The sequence below is a fragment of the Aptenodytes patagonicus genome, chromosome 5 (genome assembly GCF_965638725.1).
Source record: "Aptenodytes patagonicus chromosome 5, bAptPat1.pri.cur, whole genome shotgun sequence".
NCBI classification, from domain to species: Eukaryota; Metazoa; Chordata; class Aves; order Sphenisciformes; family Spheniscidae; genus Aptenodytes; species Aptenodytes patagonicus.
Window position 1 is genome coordinate 14,286,150 of NC_134953.1, and position 20,604 is coordinate 14,306,753.

General features: G+C 38.8%; 1 protein-coding gene across 3 annotated transcripts in view; it reads right to left on the reverse strand.

The window, feature by feature from the left end:
* Positions 1-769: 769 nt before the first annotated feature.
* PLCE1 (phospholipase C epsilon 1) overlaps positions 770-20,604 on the reverse strand; it is a 167,916-nt gene continuing 148,081 nt past the window's right edge. For 2 of the 3 annotated variants that reach the window (XM_076338757.1, XM_076338756.1), the window contains 12 exons: positions 20,171-20,288; positions 15,770-15,901; positions 14,307-14,597; positions 13,354-13,517; positions 12,156-12,417; positions 11,094-11,212; positions 9,820-9,948; positions 8,857-9,066; positions 7,333-7,494; positions 6,946-7,164; positions 5,982-6,194; positions 770-4,924 (listed from right to left, as the gene is read on the reverse strand). In XM_076338757.1, the coding sequence (XP_076194872.1) occupies positions 6,015-6,194; positions 6,946-7,164; positions 7,333-7,494; positions 8,857-9,066; positions 9,820-9,948; positions 11,094-11,212; positions 12,156-12,417; positions 13,354-13,517; positions 14,307-14,597; positions 15,770-15,901; positions 20,171-20,288 (1,986 nt within the window). In that variant the 3' untranslated portion in view covers positions 770-4,924; positions 5,982-6,014. Of the gene's footprint in view, positions 5,079-5,981; positions 6,195-6,945; positions 7,165-7,332; positions 7,495-8,856; positions 9,067-9,819; positions 9,949-11,093; positions 11,213-12,155; positions 12,418-13,353; positions 13,518-14,306; positions 14,598-15,769; positions 15,902-20,170; positions 20,289-20,604 lie in introns of all 3 variants that reach the window. The other variant, XM_076338754.1, reaches the window with a different exon arrangement.

The window sequence follows — 20,604 nt, forward strand, 5'->3', positions numbered from 1 at the left end:
CGTGATTGAATGCTCTACTACAATGTCTTCAGTAAACCATCACTGTCAAGAATACTGGACAAATTCAAGGTAAGAATTTAAATCTTTTTTTTTTTTCTTCATTCTCCAAATATTAGTTATTGCCTGGTTGTTTTAGAATCCATTTTCAGCTGCATGTTGGCTTTGCAAACAGTAAGTAAAATATATTAAATACCTTAAAAGTGAGTACTGGCTTTATCGAAATCCATTCTACGGGGGAGTGTGGTGGGCTGTCCCTCGCTGGCAGCTAATACGTTTTGTAGTGTTTAGTCTATGATGTGATAATGATACATGTTGTAAGTTTTGCAAAGCTTTTGTTCAAGTCACTTAACCTCCTTACAATAATCAGAAAATACTTCTTTTTCTCTAGGGTATTTAGTCCTTCATCCTGATTTATGGTTCTTAGATAGTTTTGTAAGTAATTTATTTTAATACATGTTTTTAGTATTAATCAGACTAGTTCACCAAATTTCAAGTAGTTAAACATAAATTCACACACATTTTTGGAATAGACATCTATCTATTAATGGATTAGAAAATACATATTTTACTATGTAGATTACGAAACTGCCTACATAATACTGATGGTAATACCTGTGTTTCTGTCTGTTTAGGTTGCCATTCCCACAGCTTCTGAGTAGTTCTTTTTAGTTGTTAAGGGGTTGCAAATACGGATGTGATTTAAATTCTGAAAATTCCAAGGGGACCATTTGCCAGTACTTTGTCAGTTCAGGAAGGCAAAAGCAAAGAGTCAACATCTTAAACCATTTATTTTTTTTTACAACATATACAAATACAAGTTTATTCTTCAAGTCAGCAGAGAGAAAATAGTCCAGGTGGAAAAGTCACTTTTAAAATTGTTCATTTTACATAGTTTCCAAACAATACAAAGACTGGCACGTAGTGGTGTTGCATTGTCAGAACACTTTGACACGCTTTAAGAGGCAGAGGAAGACAACTGTACAACTAAGTCATTCTGAAATATCCTATACACGTATTGGAGTGAAATCTATTTACTGCTACTGATTTTTGTGTTTAATTTACTAACTCTGCCAAATGTCTATCGCTATTGAAGTTACACAATACTTATCGCAGACAGAAAGAACGCCACCGTTGTTGTTACACTTAGTGGGCTACCCTAAAAGTAAACTGGGTTTTCTAGTGGACTGGTAACAGCCAGTGATTAAAAACCAAATGTTAGCTGAAGCATTCAGAGAGCTAGAGCAGAGCAGATAGTTCAGCTTCAGAAGCTGCAGACTCAGGCTTTCACCAAAGTGTAAAGCTACCAGCAAGTTCTTTTTTAAAGACAAACTATGAATGTAAGAGAATGCGTTCTTGAAATATTTGGATATTTCCATGTTAAAGTCTTTCATTCTTGAAAGCACGTGGTTTCTAGAAGCAGACGGCTTTCTAAAGATGGCTATTGAGATACTTCATCTAGTAAGATCTGTAAAAATAACGTGACTAGGTTTTAAAAATTAAAACTGACATAGTATTCTTTATTCTTCTAACTGCTAAACTTGGGATTAGTAAAATAGAAAGAGGAAACCCTTCAGGCGATAGGAGGTACCTCCTGGTGTGCCCCAGTTCCTGCAAACTGAGTAGTACTGCAACGTGGCCAGGATCCGTGGCTGCCCAACTTTTGTCCCGTACAGTCACACCACTGCAAGCAGCACGTGCTACCCAAGGAAAATATGAGAAATTGGTAGAAAAGTAACAATGATTTTAAAATAGTATAGAATAAAATACTTCTGTATTTTTGCCAATAGGCAACAGAATGTGAGATTTCCACCTGTAAACTGTTCAGTGTGAGGCCTGCTACCGCTCAGAGACTGCATGTTTCTGGAAGGTGTTGATTATTTACATTCCTTTCTTGCAAACTTCATCCTGGAAGCTGCTTCCTGTAAATAGTTTGTAATATAAAAATGAATGTATTTTCCTGATTGATGTCCATGCCCAGCCAAAAGCACAGAAAGGGACAAAGTTATTTTGTCAGTCTTGTCATAGGAATGTGTGGACAGGTATTGCTGCAGAAATAAAATCTGTGGCTAAGCAGAATAAACTTTCCTATTAGAATAGTAACTCAGCACAAGAAATCTGTCTAACTGGGCTTTCACAAAAGTTAACAAAAAACCCTCCTGTTTAATGCTTCAAGTGGTGTTGTATTGTCATTATTAGGATATTTGGAACTAACACAAATGGAAGGATACTGTATTCCTTTCCAACTTCACCCCAAAAGGTACCACATTTCACCAACAAAAGTTTACTCTGATGCTCACCAGTACCTAAACTTGAAATTAAGTGATACATGTACATTAATGAAAATACTGGAACAGTATAATGTCTATGTGTCTATAAACCTGTTTTTTTTTAACAGAAAGCCAAATATTTTGCTGTTCTCTTTCCCCGTGATAAACAGCAGCAAAAGCAGACCTTGATTGATGAGGAAAATACTTCTATTAATCAACTATTCCCACAGCTAGAAAATTATTGTCTTAGTACAAAACTACTGTTTTTAAATTGCCACTAGACTGCAGGCTAGTGTTAGACCTGCGTTACACAATGTGACATGGCTACCATTGTCCCTCAATTTCCCAAGGGTTTTTTTTCTTTTTAAATCTATGTGACAGAAAACCATTAGTGGATGACAACATGGGTGTAATAACTTCCTATGTTGAATCTAATGAATTAGCAAGCATGTCTTCCAGACTACTATGATACTACAGGTGATGTTAAGAATTTTATTTTCAGTGCTGCTGAACAGAACAAAAAAAAAAGCCAAATAGGTAAGGGCAAACTCTCTAGGAAAGTAAGTATTGTTTCTAAAATGCCATAAAAACACCGGAAGAAAAAAATTCTTTGTGATGGGAAACTGCTACTGTGTTGAAAAAACAGAGAGAATGAAACGAATATTAAAAAAAAAAAATTGCATTAGTTGAATTGCACGGTAGGTTGATGTAAGTAATTCCAAAGTATTCCAAAGCAAACTATGCATATAAAACTACGGGTGAGTTGTCACTTCGAACATTTTACTCCGTATCAGTCTTGCATTATGCATGCGCCAGGGGGGTGGGGTAGGGCGAGAGCATAGCTCATTCTTACAGGGGCTGGCTACGTCGTTGGAATTGGTGATACACGAGTGAAGAGGCTGAGCCAGGAGGTGGTTGGGTTTTGAACTGCATCACGATTGCTGAATTGCCAAACGCTGTTTTGCTACATCAGTACGGATGATAAGCAATGGGAAGTGCCTGGTCTCGGGGAGGATATGCCACAGGGAAATTTGACTTTTTTTGTCTGGTGTCTGTGGGTGTTTTCCCTGGAAGCTGGAAATGACCTCAAGAGGGCACTTTTTTGCTTTGGTAATGGCTATTTTATAGGAATTTTCTGTAGTGTACAGTGAAGGACTTCACAGCTTCTGGTGACAGAACGCAGGTTCTGTCTGCTTGTTTATATGACAATTAATGACTTTGCTTTCTTTTATTTTGTTTTCTAATTATTGGGGGGGGCGGTGTTGGTTGTCACGGCACTACTGCCTGTAACTTCTTTCCCTTTCGTCCTTGCACTATCAAAAGTAAACCTCATTTTAGTTACACTGCTGTTTTATTCTTTGCCTGATGCAGTTTCTCTCTTAGGAGCAGCAGCATTTCATGCTCGAGTGCTAAAGTTGATGTGGAATAACTGAGTGCATGAATCACTCCCTGTATTAATGGATTTCTTGATTTAGTCCCACCAGGTAACTGAAATGCTTTCTTTAGGGATTGCTCTTGGGAGACAAAACGTGTGCAGACAAATTTCTTCACCACAGATACACTTCTTGTGGAAAGTCAAAGGCATGACTGATTTCAGCGATTGTTTCATTTGTGCCCCTGTAAGTTGGTATGGGTTGTTTTAACTAACTAAGCACATTAATAACTCCCATGGAGAAAAAAAAAAGAGAAAACCACAATTAACTTAAATATCAACAGATGAATTCAGCAAACATAAAACTTTGTAACAGTGTTTCTGTGTAAACAAAAATGTCAAGAGTTATAGTGTACGGGTTCTTTATACTCTCTGGGTTTAACAGACAAGTAAAAAGACATTTCCTGACTGTATGGAAAAACGTATTTTGAATTCAAACACATTTTGAGTTTGGTCAGTTTGGGGTATTGAACGTCTTGTGCTGAAAAGAAACAACCAGAAAAGTTCAAACATTTTTTCCTCTAAATCCAGAGAGAGGTAAAAATTCTGCATTTTCCGAGAAGTAGTATATGATAAATATATTACACAATGGGATGTACTTTGGAACGTGATAATAAATATTTTTTCTTTAAACACAAGCCTGGAAAACTAGAATCTATACGAAGAAAATGTTGTTCCTTGTCAAAGCATCACTACCAGTTAGGTGTACTTAGCTATTGTACATTTTGTTAAAGTAGATAAACCATAAATAATTAGAGCGTTTTGTGTATGTTCAAAGTTAAACAGATATGCGAAGGAAGTTACAGTATATTTAAATCTCTTTACAATCACTTAACACAGTGTTTAACAGAAATCTTCAGGTAAAAGTGCATTATTTAAATATAATACACATAAAAGAACACTCTGGTTCCCTGCCTTCAGTTTCCCCAGAGGCAAGTCACTAAAATTATCTTTTGTTTAAAAAGGGGAGGGCAACAACACGTTTGTTTACAACATACAGTCCAAGAAAATTTCTTCATCCGCCGATGGAGAACCTGCAGATGTGAAGACACGGGAAGAGGAGACTCCTGTGATAGCTGACAGGCATCTTTCCAATCTACGACATCCCACTCAGGATTCCCAGATTCTGGATGTTAATCCAGCAGCATTGCCTGGATTAAGCATCTGTAGCACAGGGCACACAATTGCTGACCAGTTCAGACCGCAGCAGGTTCCTTCAAAGGCACTGCAGAAGGATTCAGTGATGTAAATTCCAGTTTTCAAAAAAATGAAGGACCAAATGCAGAAGAGGAGGGAACGTGACTGGGATCTTTCCACAATTTACTTTGCTTTTCTTGAATTCCGATTGTTTTGATGATTTAGGGTTTTTTTATAGTAGCCTAGAAATAAGGTATCAAATTTGTCCCTTCATATCTGAAATATTTTGCAGATGAAAATATTATTTGAATTCTGTTAATGATTTAGCAGTAGTGTAACCGTGCGTGTCAAAGAATGCTTTAATAATTAGGTGTATGTGGAAAGAAAAATGTAATATTAAATTGGCCATATGTGAGACAGGATTATCAACACTGAGATTTCGTCTTCATTTACAATGAGCTGTAACTTCTCAGATGATACCTCAGTGCTATAGTAGCACTATGCAAATATCTGGTTAGTGTACGTCGGTGGACAAGTTACATGTACTATCTTCATATAAACGGGACAGTCTTGCCTTGCGTATTACATTTGTTGTTTTAAGTCAAGCAAGATGGAAGAAGTTGAAGAGATACAGAAAGGGTAGTAAAAATGTTTAAACATTTCTGGGAAAATTTCCACAGAGAGAAATTAACACTACAAACCTGTTTTAGCTAAAATGAGATTGTCGGTCCTGATGATTTTATTATATGCATGTAATAAAAAATAACAAAAGCTCTACTGGATACTTTATTCAATTTGGCCCAGAGCAAAAGAGTAACAGGACATCGTTAATTAAGCACAGTTAGTTGATTAAAATGCATATCATAAAATCAACCAGGACGCAACATTTTGGTTTTGTTTTTCAACTGGGCAAAGAAAGTGGGCCGAACTCCAGTCTTCACACCATTCTGATTCACTGTAGCAAATGCCGTAATAACTAACTGGAGACCTTACTGTGCCTGTGCACACCAAGGTGTAAGGCTTTTATGGACCTTTCTGTCAGTCCCTTGTACCTCACTACGGTTTAACCAACTACAACGTTGAAAAAAATACTCTGTAAATCATGTATTAAATGATTGCTCAGAGTTAGAATCAACATCTCGTACCTGAACAGACCGTTCTGTAGGCAGTGGTGGTTATTATTCCATAATGTCACTAAAAGTCAAACTGCACGCAGACCTTTCATCCTTGCTCTGTGGACTGTCCGGCAAGACCTGCAGAGGTGGCGATATGAATCCCCGATACTGCTTACTTGACTTGGTTAACTTCTTGAGTTCACTGGTGAAGGAAATGCCTTTTCTTTTGTCATCTCGTGCTGCCTGTAAAAAAAAATAAATCATAGAAGTGGTTGAACAGGCTGTTTGTCAGCTGTGAAATAGGAATTAATATGAAACCACCCAACATGTTTCGAAGCAGGCCTCCCTTTTGAAATTCAGTGTGGCCGTGCTTTCATAGCCAAGTGCATTCTTCTGAATAATTTAATTGAAAATTATGCATTGTAAAAGATATGTTCAGCAAATTTGGTATAAACTTGTATAAAAATCTGTGCTTATGACACAGTTATTTTAAGGCAACAACTGCTGCGGATTGGTGGCATCCTCTGGAAAGGAAAACATGGCTCCTCCCAGCAGGCACGTACTTCATTCCTGCCATTTTCCAAAGCCTGAGATAAAGCAACAGAACAACTTTTTCACTGGGCAGGAATAAAGGGGACTTTATTCCAGTAGTTTTTAGGTTCTGCCCATTTGAACAGTCCTGCTTTACTATGATGGGGAGCAGGGCATGCCCAGCCAGAAGATTTTGAAAAACAGAAAGCTAGCAGCAGAAGATCAAGGGTGTCATGGGATTTGCAGGCTGTGAGGGAATCATGTTGCTGGATTTAACGGATGCAATTTTGCAAAGAACGAAAGTAAGGGGGGTGGGGAGAAAAGAGGAATCTGCTTTTTGCTGTAGTCTTTTCTCCCCACCCAGCCTCATGCCAGTCACGTCTCCCTCCCACTGACAGTACGTTCCCATTGAGCTGATCATACACCTTCTATAAAACCTGCTGCAAAGCATTTCATCTTTTACCTGAACCTGTTCTTTGAGTTTAAGGATAAATTTTCCTGCTCCCTTCCACTTGCTTTGGGCCTGAAACACACACTCTTGATCAGAGAGAATCCTCTGAGATGGTTTAGATGTTGAGGACTTTTTGTTTGCTGGCTCTTTCGTCACCTCTTCCAAGAGCACATAATCACTTGGATTTGGATTGCTCAAAATGCTGTAGGAGTATTTGGCTTTGCAAAGAGTCTGTTTAAAAGCAGAAAAAAAGATCACAAAAAAGGCGGCATTCCCTCAGATTCAGGTTACTAAACTGATTGCTCAGCTAGTGGCGAGAACAAACCCCACCTTATCTTGTGTGAAACCAACCTCCACCCTACGCATTACAGACCTACTAAATGGGAACGTGTTGCTCACCTGCTGTATGACATCCTGAGCTGTGCTAAAGCGGGGAGCTTTGATGACAGTGCGTGGTTGCTCTGGGGAGACATCATGTACCTGAACAAAGAAACTGTCATCCTCAGAGCTGATGGCTGCATCTTCCTTGGCTTCTTGAAAGAGGTTTCTCTCGTTTAAATTCTATAGAAAAAAGGAGAGCCAAATTCATCTACTGCAGATTTTAGACAGAATTCCTCCCCGCGCCTTCTCTCAGATAATGCGTTTCTCTCCAACCCCTTGTAACGTAGCTGGAATTCATAAGCTGTAAACACGGGCTGCGTATCGCACCCTAGAAGTGGACCAAACTCCTTGTTTTTCCATGCAAATTTGCAGCTTCATTTCTAGCTCCGAGATCTGAGGCTGCTACCTGCAGAAAGGCTCAAAATTACAGATAACGCTTTGAGGTACTAGCATCACAGGACAAGACTACAGCATAATTTTCACATACGCTAAGACAGATTTTAACTCTTCTGAAAGAATGGGGTTTGCCAGTGACACATTTGTGGTCACATACACTTACAAAGTAAGTGTTGCAGTCAACTGAATTAAGTAGGCTACTACATCCACAAGTGAATTTCTACCTAGTAATTTTTGCTCCAAATACTAGAAATAAAGGAAAACAGAATGCTGATTTGTGTAATACAATGGTAACTTGTCAAATTGAAGCTTTATCAAAAGTTGCGTCAAAATAATTAGTTAAAAATACATTTTTTCATTTTAAAGGATCCCAGAGGATCTCTGTCATTTGTGTATATAAACATATGTTACATATATTACTATGTTCAGGCTAAGCAAGCATTATTATATGCTGAACTGACCAAAGGAAATGCCTCTGAAAATGAGATCATTAAGTGTCTTTCTCTTGCTTTTTTGTTTCTCTCTCACAAGCCTGGGCACCAGCATATTTTCAAGCTGTGGATGTTTTGCTCATAGTTTAAACTGCAGTAATCACTCCATCTTCCTCCTCTAAATTTAAAGAAATCACTTATTTCATTATTTTAGGCTATCATTGATAATTTAATCAGCCTTTGAGGTTTTTAGAGTTCTTTAATATTAAAATCCTTTCTAATTTTTCCAAACAGAGAAGAAGTTGCTGACATCTAAAGTGATAATTGTAGTCTGGAGTTCTGTCATCTATGAGCCTTTGGTATTAACTATTATCCTCCTTTCTTTATATTAATCTCCTATCACATCAAAATCTAGATTTACATTAAATTAGAACTATCAGTCAAAACAGTATGCTAGTGGGGCATTGAACTGTTGAGTAAGCGATAATGATGAAACGCCACATAGCTGATCCTAGAGCTGAGTGAGGTTAGTGTCACACAGGTGTATAAAGTCTAGTTGTGCTCACTCAGGAGTTATGTTTGGTTTTAAATGATGTACATGGCATTGACATTACTCACCAAATAGTGAAACAAATACTGCACCCTTTTGTTTCCTGGTCCTAACAGCTATTTTTAGCTACCTTTGTAAATAACAATTTATCTAAAACAGACTTACTTCCTCTCGGGTTTTAAAGATAATCCTTCCAACATATCCTTCTTCTGGGAACCAACTGTTCAAAAGCTGCACTAACCCTTCTTCAGGACCAATCACTCTCTGGAATGGTGGTTTTCTGCATTCGCTCTTTTCTTTTGATATAAAACTTTTCTCTTCCATCAGAAAATAGTCTGCAGCACATGACTCGGTGCCTTTTGTGGTAGCCAAGAGCTAAGACAGACCAGAATACACACACAGCAATTAGAATGCTAAATATAAACACTGCATAATTAGTAGTTACAAATGAGAATGAATAAAGAAACTTTAAGAATCAATAACTATTCTCATAGCGTAGGCAAGATTTCTGATGTGCTATTTATTATTCAGATATTTTACTTCAGGGTAATGTACCGTTCTCTTTAGCCTAGCCAAGCAGTTCAACTATTCCAGACAAGGCAGTACTATTTAAGCTTATTTCTGTCCTGTTTGGCTGGCCAGACAATTTATTCATAATCCCAGGACTGTACAGTCTTTTCCCACTGCTAGAATAACAATCCCTGTTGAGTTGACTGGTTTTTCTACTCATGAACTTAGCCCTCTAACTTTTACTCTTTATTCCTGTGGCGCTCAAGTTCAAAGAATTGCGCAGAAATGTTTGCCCTTGTTGTAAGGACAGCCCACTGCCTCCGTCGGTCAGAAAGATTGTTTTTCTCATCTGCATATGCCCAAATATTAAAATACTAACAGGGAATATGTTCTAAGATTATAAACCCATTCTCTGAAGCCAAGATTGGGAAAATTTCACTGATGATAGCCTGCGTTTGCAATGCAGTTAATTCCACAGCAATACATTTCTAAAGCACCTCCCTGCTGTGATGAATGAAGTACAATGACCCTGCATGGGAGAAATGCAGGGAGATCGATGTCCAGAATTATGTTAGTGTGGATTCTTGCAGCTAGTCTGCAATTCAGCGGGCAACTTACCTGATGGAGAAGCTGTGCAGCCGTGGTCCCCCCACTTACATTAAAAACAGTGAAAGGCTCCGGGCCTGGAATTCCATGAATCGTCACTTTGTAAGTCACAGCAGCTTTCCTTTCCCCCATGCTAAACAACTGTCCAGACAACATTCAACAGGTTACTGAATGTTTTCACACAGGCATGTTATTTTTAGGTTGCTTAAAAGAAACTGTACACACAAGTTGTAAGGACCTTGACAGAGCAAAGCTATCCAGCTAATACATGTCTCTTACACTACAGATCAAGGCATTAAAAAAAACCCCAACAAACCAACCCCCCAAAAGACCCCAGCCCACCCTACCTTGAAGCTGAAGAGAAAGAAGAAAAAGGAAGTTTTCCAGTGAGAATACATAAACTGCCACTGAACAAAGGGTGGACCTCCATCGCTCACTATCTGTGTTCTAGCTGAGCTCAGGCTATTTGGATTCAGCGTACGAATTCAGCTTCGTTTTACCCTCCAAACCATTTATGTTCTTCCTTTCTGCCCTAGTAATTCACCAAGATATGTGTTCGGCATGTATTCACAGGAGGATAACATCTGCAACACATCTGCTGCACACACAGTAGCTCAGGAGGTTTTATCTAACACTTTAGGAATCAGCAAAATGATAATATACATGCTTAAAGTTACTAAAACACAAGTAACCTGGGTAACCTAACATTAAGGGCTATTTAAAAAAAAATACATCATATCCATCCATGCATGCATACATACGTATTGTCATATATATTACACACATGTGTATGTATACATATTTGTACACATAAGCATATATATGTGTGCACCCACACACATAAAAATACGTATATATTTATGCAAATACAGACTCCACCTTTTCCTGTAATAGAATTCAATTTTACTCTCATTATTCCAAAGTTGTTGGTAATTTGCATCTTTCTTTTTTTGTCCCAAATGCATTGCTTATGATTCATGCATAAAGGAATGCATGAGGCAGCTCTGAACCTCGCTGCTCAACCACACTCCTCCTCCAGCAGAGGAGTTCTTGTGCTCTACCTAAACACACCTTTGAAAAGATTTACCCTCCCACAGTTTCAGCCAGGTGGGAGATACCTTACTTCCACCAAAGCCCAGAAGAATTAGGCATCGAGGTACTTGAAATGAAAATGTGCAGGTTTAGGGGCTAACATCTTTGAACAGCCTGGTTCTAGAATTCTTCAGACCATAGTAGTCATTAAGACAAGAATACATGGCATTCACAAAAAAAAAAAATTACATTACCACAGATGCAGGCAGAGCGTTTCCAGAGGGACTTTCTTCCATTCTCCGACTGTTTATGAACAAACTAGAAATTTCTAATGCTTCATTGTGCAGGTTATGGAGCTGGACGTGTCTATAGCCTAAAGAGAAAAAAACCCTTCTGTAAGTACTTTGCCACATCCTAGGACACCAGTCTCATAAATGGAAAACTCAAATTTGCTATACTTCTAGCTACCATTTGCCACACCTATAGGATTTAAAGCACTGGAATAACACTGCATTAACACTCTTTGTCTGTACAACAGTGGAACAAAAATGCTGTGAACTGCTGAGTGGCTAATACAGCCGCCTACCTTTGTTTTGCTGTAATATTCAATATATTCATACATTAAATAGCTAAATATTAGAATATGAATGAAACGAGGACAAATTCTCACTGGGAAAATGCATGTCTGTGGCCAGATCTCCTCATACGCTAAGACTGTTGCGTGCTATTACAGTGGCACAAAGCAAACGTGAAAGTATTTTTACCGTTCTGCTGAAGAGCTGCTGGCAATATGGAAACTCCCTCCCCCAGGTGTCATAGAATCTTCATCTCATAGATGAGGTGCTTCCTCATCTCTCTCTCACCTTTTTTCACCCTTCCTTCACCTCTCCTCCAGCCACGGCTGCAGGAAGTGCAATTCCCCTCTGCCCAGTGATCACCAGTTACAGCAGTTTCTTGGGCAAAGGACAAGGCAGGGAGTGAAACCACTCCACGCTTCCTAAGGGAGCGGCAAGTCTCAAGGTGAACACAACCTCACAGCCACACCTCAGGATCGGAGCAACCGCGTACAAGATGCCCCAGTCTCTGCAACAGCACAAGATCTGACTTTTTACAAGTCACTAGGGCAGCCTCCAGCTCCCAGGGAGTCTATTAGATCAGCATCGTGCTGCCAGGGCAAAGTATGTTGTCTGATATTTGCTCCCTGTCTCCTCCAGAAAAATGCAACCAGCTGATTAAAAATATCCCTCCGGCAGGATTCAGTCCAGGAATCTGCTGGACCATTTTGGCATAGGGCGTCACTACAAACTATACTGTACCTCTTTTTAGAGCTTTTAGGGGAATGATTCTCTGAGCTGTTACAGCTGAGCTGTTATTTTCAACAACTGCGAACCGAAGAAAGACCAAATCTTCAAAGTGAACACGGAAAAGGAACTGTTCATTCCACATGGGGTTGAGAGTGTTGCGATGAATGGGCTTCGTCCGGAAATGGCAGCTATCCAGAGGCATCCCCAGCACATCGATTTCAATGCACGGACTGCCCGTGCTATTGCTAGGGCAGACGTTCTGTCCGGACACAATCTGAAGCCGAGGAGTACACAGAGAAACCAATTAGTGGAGCAATTCTTTTACTGTCACAATTCTGAGCTAAATATTGTTTATCACACTCCTAAGCACAGTTTGTTAACATGCTGATTTAATTACGCTTCCCTACTTTTGTAACTGCCAGGACAGTAATTTCAGAAGCAGAGCTGCTTCAACCCCCCCCATACCGTTGCTACGGTATCTTTCCTCTGAAAAAAAAAAATACACTATACATCATGAGTGTAACCATTCAAGGCATCTGAAAGTTAATCCAGAAGGAATGTACCAGTAACGTAGTCAAAAAGGATCAGATTTTCTTCTCCATTACTCTGGGGTGATGGCACTGATCTCTGGCTTGCTTTGGCATCCACAACACAAGTATCAGGTGTGCAATTACCGCAGCTGGGAGAATTTTGGTTCTTATGAATCTCACTTTTCTGAAACATTTCCTGGAAGGGACTAGCTTCTTAGAATATATTTTTTTTTGGCCATAAATCCATGAATGATATGTCTTATTATATAACTTCAGAAAAAATATTTTTTTAATATTCAGTGCAGCTTTTCATAATGGCTTTTTGTGTAGCTTCTCAAGTGTTCACAAACGTGTGAAACATCCAGGCACATCTATAATTTTACACAGTTGTGTAGTCCCAGGGAAAACGCTTTCAGGACTGGGTTTCGACAAATATTGTAAAGGAAACAGTGAAAGTAGCTATGGATACAAACCAGCCAATAAAATAAAATAAAGACAATTATTTGCTCCTTCCCCCTCCGATTTCTTTTAGCTATGCTGACCTTCAGAAGTACAAGCAACAATTAAAGGTTCAATCTTTTCATACAGAAGCGTGACTGTAATGCTGGTTAAAGACTGTAGTTAAACGTTGTCTACTTCTATCTGTTTGGCTATATGAAATTCCCTTTTAATGTACTTACTGTTAAAGAATATATAGCTGGCTCCTTATTATCAAGATCTCTTTCTAAAGGACAAAACTGCTGGTACATGGAACAATTTTTGTCCCACAGAACAGGAGGTTTCAAAACATATCCACAGCCGCCATTAGCCTCAAACATCGCTGCATTAAGTTGCAGAGGAAGATCTGTGAAAGTAAGGCAGCCAAAACTGACAAAGAGCAATGGTACACTGGAAAAACTGTAACAGTGAAGACAAAGACATGTTTTAAGTATCTTTTTTTAATTTTAGTTGTGTACTATTAATTCATTCTTGGTTTTCAGAGATAGCTATAATTTACGTATCCAATCTATCCAATACTTAATTATACAAAACTATAAGAACAATTCATTCTTTTCTATCCCTTTCCATTGTCTTTATGCAACTGTAGGGCTTGCCTACACCTATTCTCTGAGAAGTTTCCAGGTATTTGCCCTGAACTGCAGAATGAAAAAGCACTGACTGTGTAGCTTTGCGGATCCCCCGTCGAAAAGGTGAAGGAACACAAGATAGGATACCAAATGGCCCAAAAACGTTTTGATCAACATTAAACCAGCATCCAAGGCGGCACTTCTAAATAAAAAACAGTTCAGTACCTTTTTATACTTGAAATTATCAGAAAGGGATAACAGCTACTTGAACCGGGGAAAAAAAAACAACCTTCAGCAATAAAATAAAAATAAAAATGGAATGTGTTGCTGTCCAGGCCCTTCTGTGCTATCAGGAGATCTGCTGCATTGGCATAAAGCTCCTGAGCTCTAGGATCGCTGCTCTCATGGACCAGATTGTCATGGTATGAACCTGCTTGTGCTGGGGCACAGAGACAGGTACATCCCCTTGTGACAGCAGGTAAAAGCAAACATCAAATACAAATTCACAGTTTAAGGACTTAATTCACATTTAAAATGTATTAAAATGTGCGTTCGTGTACCCATACCATCTGTTTGGTAGTTAAGAGCCACGAGCTGTACGCCATGGAGCCAGAAGATCAGTGGATGGGGATTTGAGGAGTCAATGCGTGTGGCAGCAGGGTAGGTCCTCAGGAGCTGACAAGTGGTGTGCTGGATCAGCTTCTGAGAGTACCGCCTGCACAGCCGCTTAGCAGCGTTCTCGTTCAGGGAGGAGATATGATAGCACTTGGGCGTCCTTATGATAGCACTGAGAGAAGCTGGAGAGTTGTAAGGACAGCAAGGATCTTCCCAGGTCTGCCGCACCACATCAAAAGGACCTGGAAAATAAACAGTACCTTCACGTTACAGCTGCAGATCTAGAGATTCCAAGAATTCAATGTCTTCTAGTGAAGTATGTGTGCATACTGTGGTTGTGGTAGAAAAAGGGGATCCTGGAAAATGACACTACTCACTATAAGTGTCACATTCCTTCTTATACAGTAAGAACAATCCATGAGAGGAAACATAATGTTTAAGTATTGAAATGATACTGTGATTAGATGTGCTAACAACCATTTTCATAAATAAATACTTAATTGGCATTTGCCTAAATAAAATAATGGAATAAAATTCCATTCTTCTCATTTATACATTTTACATGAGGAAGGGAGGCAAGATTGAAACCCATCTGCCAAGTCTCCAAACAGGCAGCCTAGAGAGTGCCGTTATGAGCTAGGGGACAAAGCCAGCAAAATACTTCTATCCTCTAGAATTAGGCGCTAGACTTCTTCCTTTTTAGGACACTGGCCTCTAGAAGGGAATCTAACCTGTCTGCTGCAGCCATGCCCTTGGTCTGAAAGAAACGCAACGTTCCTTGAGCCACAAAATGAGTACAAGAAAGGGTGCAAGTCTGTAACTTTCTGTTTATGGCAGTCACCTGAAAGGCAGGGGATCTGGGTCTCATCCCTGCTCCAGAACCTTTTTTGTACTTTCTTTGTATTTCTTTACATCTGTTCATACGCAGAAGTACAATTTCCAAGTTCACAAACTGAATCACCTGTGGAGTCTAAATACCTCCAAGGTGGAACACGGGAGTTTGCACGATTACACGTTTGGACTTGGCTGAATTTTAGGCAACTAAGTCCTACTTCAGACACTAAAAATCCTTTTCTGGATCCAGCCCAACAGTTCTGCCTTCCATTTGTACTTTGAAAATATTCGTTCATACCTTTTAAAATACAAATTTTACTTAAAATGTACGTTAGTTTTGTATCATTTATGAGTTAGGGTCTTCATAGTCCTGACCAAGTAATCCTATTTTAACATATCCACACTCAACACTTCAGTTATAATAGTGTTACTGTAATAGTTGCTGCGCTAACGAAAAACCATTCCAAAGTTCAACATCTTGCACATTGTAAAGTATTTGATCTTTAACAACTTGGTCTGATACATGTGTTGGACTACAGAGTCATTCCACGTGACTGGTGAAAGAAGATGCTAACTTTACCTTTTCCAGATGCTTTGGCAAGAGCAGCTGACTCCCCAGGGCTCAGCCTGCCAGGATTGTTGCCAAAAATGGACTTCCTGCTTTTTCTTTCTTTTCCTCTGCTAGAGCCAGATGGGTTTAGAGTTGACAAGCCTGTTCCCATAAATGTAAAATAAATGAGCCAAAAAACATGACCAAGAGGGCATGACATTTTCCATCATATTTTACATTATTTTTGAAGGCATGAATACTCCTGTTATATAGTACACAGGGCAAGCAGTGTATTTTTCTCCATAATTTAATTTTAACGTCTTTATGTACATACATGCCTTTATATATGAATATATTATGTATGCTTTTAAATATAATGTATATTAAAACTTATATGAAGCAATACAGACATACAGTTATCTCTCTGTGATAGAACTTTTCTCCATTTTACTTTTTCGCTTGAGGAAGGCAGTGGCTCTGTCTCAAATTACCAAATGGTCCTAATTAATACTAAAAAATTCTGCAGTAACAGTTCTAATGTATTCATCCTTAGAATAATTTTTAAAAACCCCTCCTTTCTACAGAAGCAATAAATCTGTACAGCAGTGAATATAATGGAATTCATCTAGGATAGGATACCTACATAATTAAATAAATGCAAAAATATGATTTAAAGATATAATGTAAAGGAAAAAGCCCAAATGCTGTCAGTTAAACGGTTTAACCTCAAGATGTTTTCAGAGTTATCTTCTGCTTAGAATTTGTATTTCAATGACGGGAAATATGGTAGGTGTGCAAAATCCATTAAGCGTTTAATAGCCAATATGTACTAGAAATGGAGCTGGAAAGCTCTAGTATAGCTATTATTCAAACATCTGTATTCCAGCAAAATAATCATTAAAATCATGATCTAAATCCCAGTGAAATAAACAGACTTAATCCCCCTTAAGGTCAGTTTCTTTCTGTTGACTTGGGGAGAGCACATGGCAGACCAAAACTAAAATAAGTCAAAATGCACGACAGTTATTCTGACACCCACAGCAGTGAGGTGTGGGATGCTCTCACAGACCCAAGATATACTTGTGATATAAAATGTAACAAAGCAAGTACACTGTTATTTGCCTAACTGACGCACAAAACGACCCTCACGAACTCACATCAATTCACACCTGCCTAAAGACAGTTCTGGATTTAAGACTAATATTTCAACTACAAATGTAAATCACAAAGAGGATACATTGGACTCTCTTCTACTGAAGTCTGTCCACAGCTGTAAATGTTCAGCTCTCAATCTTTACGGCATGTCTACATATACTTAGTAAAATTATGCTGATAGTTTCAATGGAACTGCTTGGGTTAGTAAAATTTAGGATATACATAAATGTTTTCAGCGTTGGAGACGTACTGTCTCTTCGGGTCAAAGCATACACATAAACCAGAAGATGGTAGAAGCTGAGATCAAGGAATACGAACTGACTAGAAGAATGAGGAGTTGGGCACTGTGTGCTTCCAGCACTATTTAATCCCAGTTTTCAACGGATCAAATGGTTTTGGCAAGCAAGATCCAGGTTTCAAAATCCTGTTGTGAAGACAGTCACTGAGGAAACAGACTAACCTCATAAATCACCAGAGAGTGCAGTGCAAAACACCAGGGTTAACTGAACCCAATGCGATGGCCACAGGGTAAGCTGCAGCTGGGAGTTTTCTCTCAGTCTTTCCCATGGCCATGCTTTGCATGTGACGCCTCCTCCCAGAGGCAAGCTCCATTTTTCACTCCCAGTTAAACTTGACTCCAAAATATAGCATCACCTATTCATAGAATCATAAATTCATAAAATAATGGAAGTTGGCAAGGATCTGGAAGTCATCTGGTCCAACTCTCTGGTCAAAGCAGAACCAGCTTAGATCCCACCATACTGCACATAGATCTTATCATACCACCATAATGACAGAGTAGATGTTTTGCATTTCCCTACAACCTCTACGCTATATCCTTACCGAATTTAGTGCCCATCTCTCATGTTAGGTATAACCATGCTGCTTTACTGCCTTTAGATTTTTAATCCAGAGGATGGCAAATTTCCCTGCCCTTCTTATTCTAACCATGCTCAATTAACAGTTTAAACTGTAATTGTCACCTTCTCACCATGTGTTTCAGACCAACAGCCAGTTAGTCTGCAGGTTTGCAGACCTTGAAAAAGAATTTACGGTACTTTTGTATGTAGGGTGCCCTTTTTTATGTTCACTTTAATTTCTTGAAAAGTGATACCATAGGGGCAGATCGTCTGATACAATGGAGATGGTGACTGAATTTCATGCTGGTCAGCTCAGGTGACTCCCTGCTCTCTGCACTTGATTGTGCAGATCCTGGTTTTATGTACTGAACTTTCTCTACTCATTGTGTAAGGATCCTCAGCACCAAGGCAACGAGCCATGTGCCAGTGGGTTATAGCAGTACTTTGCTCAAGTATGCTTCACTGCCCTCATCTTGGGTGACCCAAAAGAACAGACCTTCACCCTCTTAAATAATGGTATGATGGTACCCACCAGACTGAAATTGAAGTTAAGCAAGGACCGTAAGGGTCAAAAACCACTGAAACAGCAAGAGTTGTGGTGAATTGCTGGAACCCAGCAATCTCTGGGTTCCTTGTTACCAGAGATTTTATAAACAAGAAAAGTTATTTTCTCCACATGATAAATTCTGTTTTGACCAGGGAGCACTTAGGGAAGTCTGTGTTACTCAGTAGGCTAAGATAAGTGAACATAACGGTCCTTGTCCTTTTTTATAGTCACAAATCAGGGATTAATATTCAGGGACATAGGCAACTGTAAACACAGAATAGAAATACATGAAGACAGGAGAAATAAAGTATTTACACCGTTGATCAGCCACTGACATGAATTCTGCCGTCCCTATTTCCAAAACTCTTGCATTTTCTGAGTTGGTTAGGAACCCAGTCAATAAAGCTACATAGTCATGGATGTACCAGCCTTGTTCTCATCATTATTAGTGGACAATATTGGGGTATGGCAGTGCACCATATCTGTGCCCACCAGCTGAGCAGAGGAATCCAACCAGTAGCATGGTGGCCATGGAAGTCTGCATATCTTGCAGAGAAGGCAGTATTTGTGTCAAAGGAGACAAGGTTTGTTGGAAAACTAATTTCTACAGCTTCATGTGTTCGTCTGTGAAAGGAACTCATTTTCTTAATTGTTCTATTCATGTCCCCTTTAAAGCAAGAGGAAAAAAATCAGATAAGGAAAGCAGGTATTTCTTTTATAACTGAAATTACATTAAAAAATTGAAATATTTTAAAGTTTTCTTAGAACATCAGAACTTGTGTGTCAAAATGCTTGGAACAACTTAAACTATCTCTGTTTAATCTTGAATATCATTCTTTAAAAGAAAATATTTTATTTGAAAGATATTGCATTGCAGATTTCATTAAAAAGAGTATCAGATTTGAATTTTTAGAAGTTGTTATTTTTACAAGTGACACCTACAATTCTTAAAGTTACAGAAGATTATAAAAGAATGTGTCTCCATTTTCAGCATGTTTATCTTGCCTATTTGACACTATTTTATGTTTGGTTAGCTTCTCTAATCTGATTATAGTTCTATTTGTGTAAGATCATGATTTGGCAGAATTGTTAACTTTTCCACAGAGAACCATTCCACTAAAAAGCAGATTTTTCATTCAAAACATTAAACACATCAATAAATTCTCAATTTAAAAGTATTTATGTACACAGTATGAGCCAAAACATACTCAACCTCATGTTTCAGTACTGAACAAGTAACTATCAGTGATCTCTTCAGTTACTCCCTCTCCTTTTCTTCTGCAAACATTATTCTTCCTACTGTACAAAAGAAGACCCTCCTATTTCCTTAACCCCTTCCATAAAGAGTGTGTGTGAGTGTGCAATCAGCTGTCCTCACCCACCCCATGAAAAGGCTGCTTTACCCCCCCCCCCGCAAATGGCTCCCCTCCTATCCACTTAGGAAAGAACAGAAGATGCAGCTGTAGGCAAAGGTGAAAGACACTAAAATGAGGTCACTTAAAGAAATGTGACAAGCTCTTCCTGCAAGGTCTGAAGAATATTTTCCTTCCGAATTCAGTAAATCCTTACATGGAAACTCGGAGCTCTTAAGATAAAGCTTTCTGTCACTTGGCAATGAAGCAGTTGTCTAAGTTGTGAAGACTGGCAAATTTCACTTTTGTAAACATTTTAATATGACAAACAATATGTCTTCACGTAATTTACGTACACTACTTCTCAGCCAGGAGCTGCTATTATGTAGACTATCAAGTCATCAAGAAAAAAAGCTCCTAGACTACTTCAATTTGAAAATGCTTGTACTAACTGATTCAAAACAATGTCTCCAAGCATTAGAAAGCCTAAAGCAACAGAACAGGGCACCGTACTTACCAGGGAACTTTACCGCTTGACAGTAAATGACAAGATCTGATAGCTCTGGGGCTATCTGTCTGCTTTCCTTCTTATTTTGCAGAAGATAAAATTCTTCACCCAGCTCCATGTCGTACACCTAAGTGACAGTTCCAGGAACATATAATAATAAAATTACTGAATGTGAAAGTACTCTTGCATATCTTATATCCTCAAAATTCTTTCTCTCATTCTTCCTATATGGTTTGCTGCCTTCACCTAACAGACCTCCACGTGCAGGTTTATGCATCGATACCTGTTACTGATACTGGAATAGTGTGCAAAGGCCTCAGAGTCAGTTCTACAAACATTTAGACAAAAAACATCTGTGTTCAGGAGAAATTACAATTTACTAAATAGCAATGCAGTGGTTCAGTTGTCAGATGATTTAATAAAAGGTAATGTGGTTATCTGAT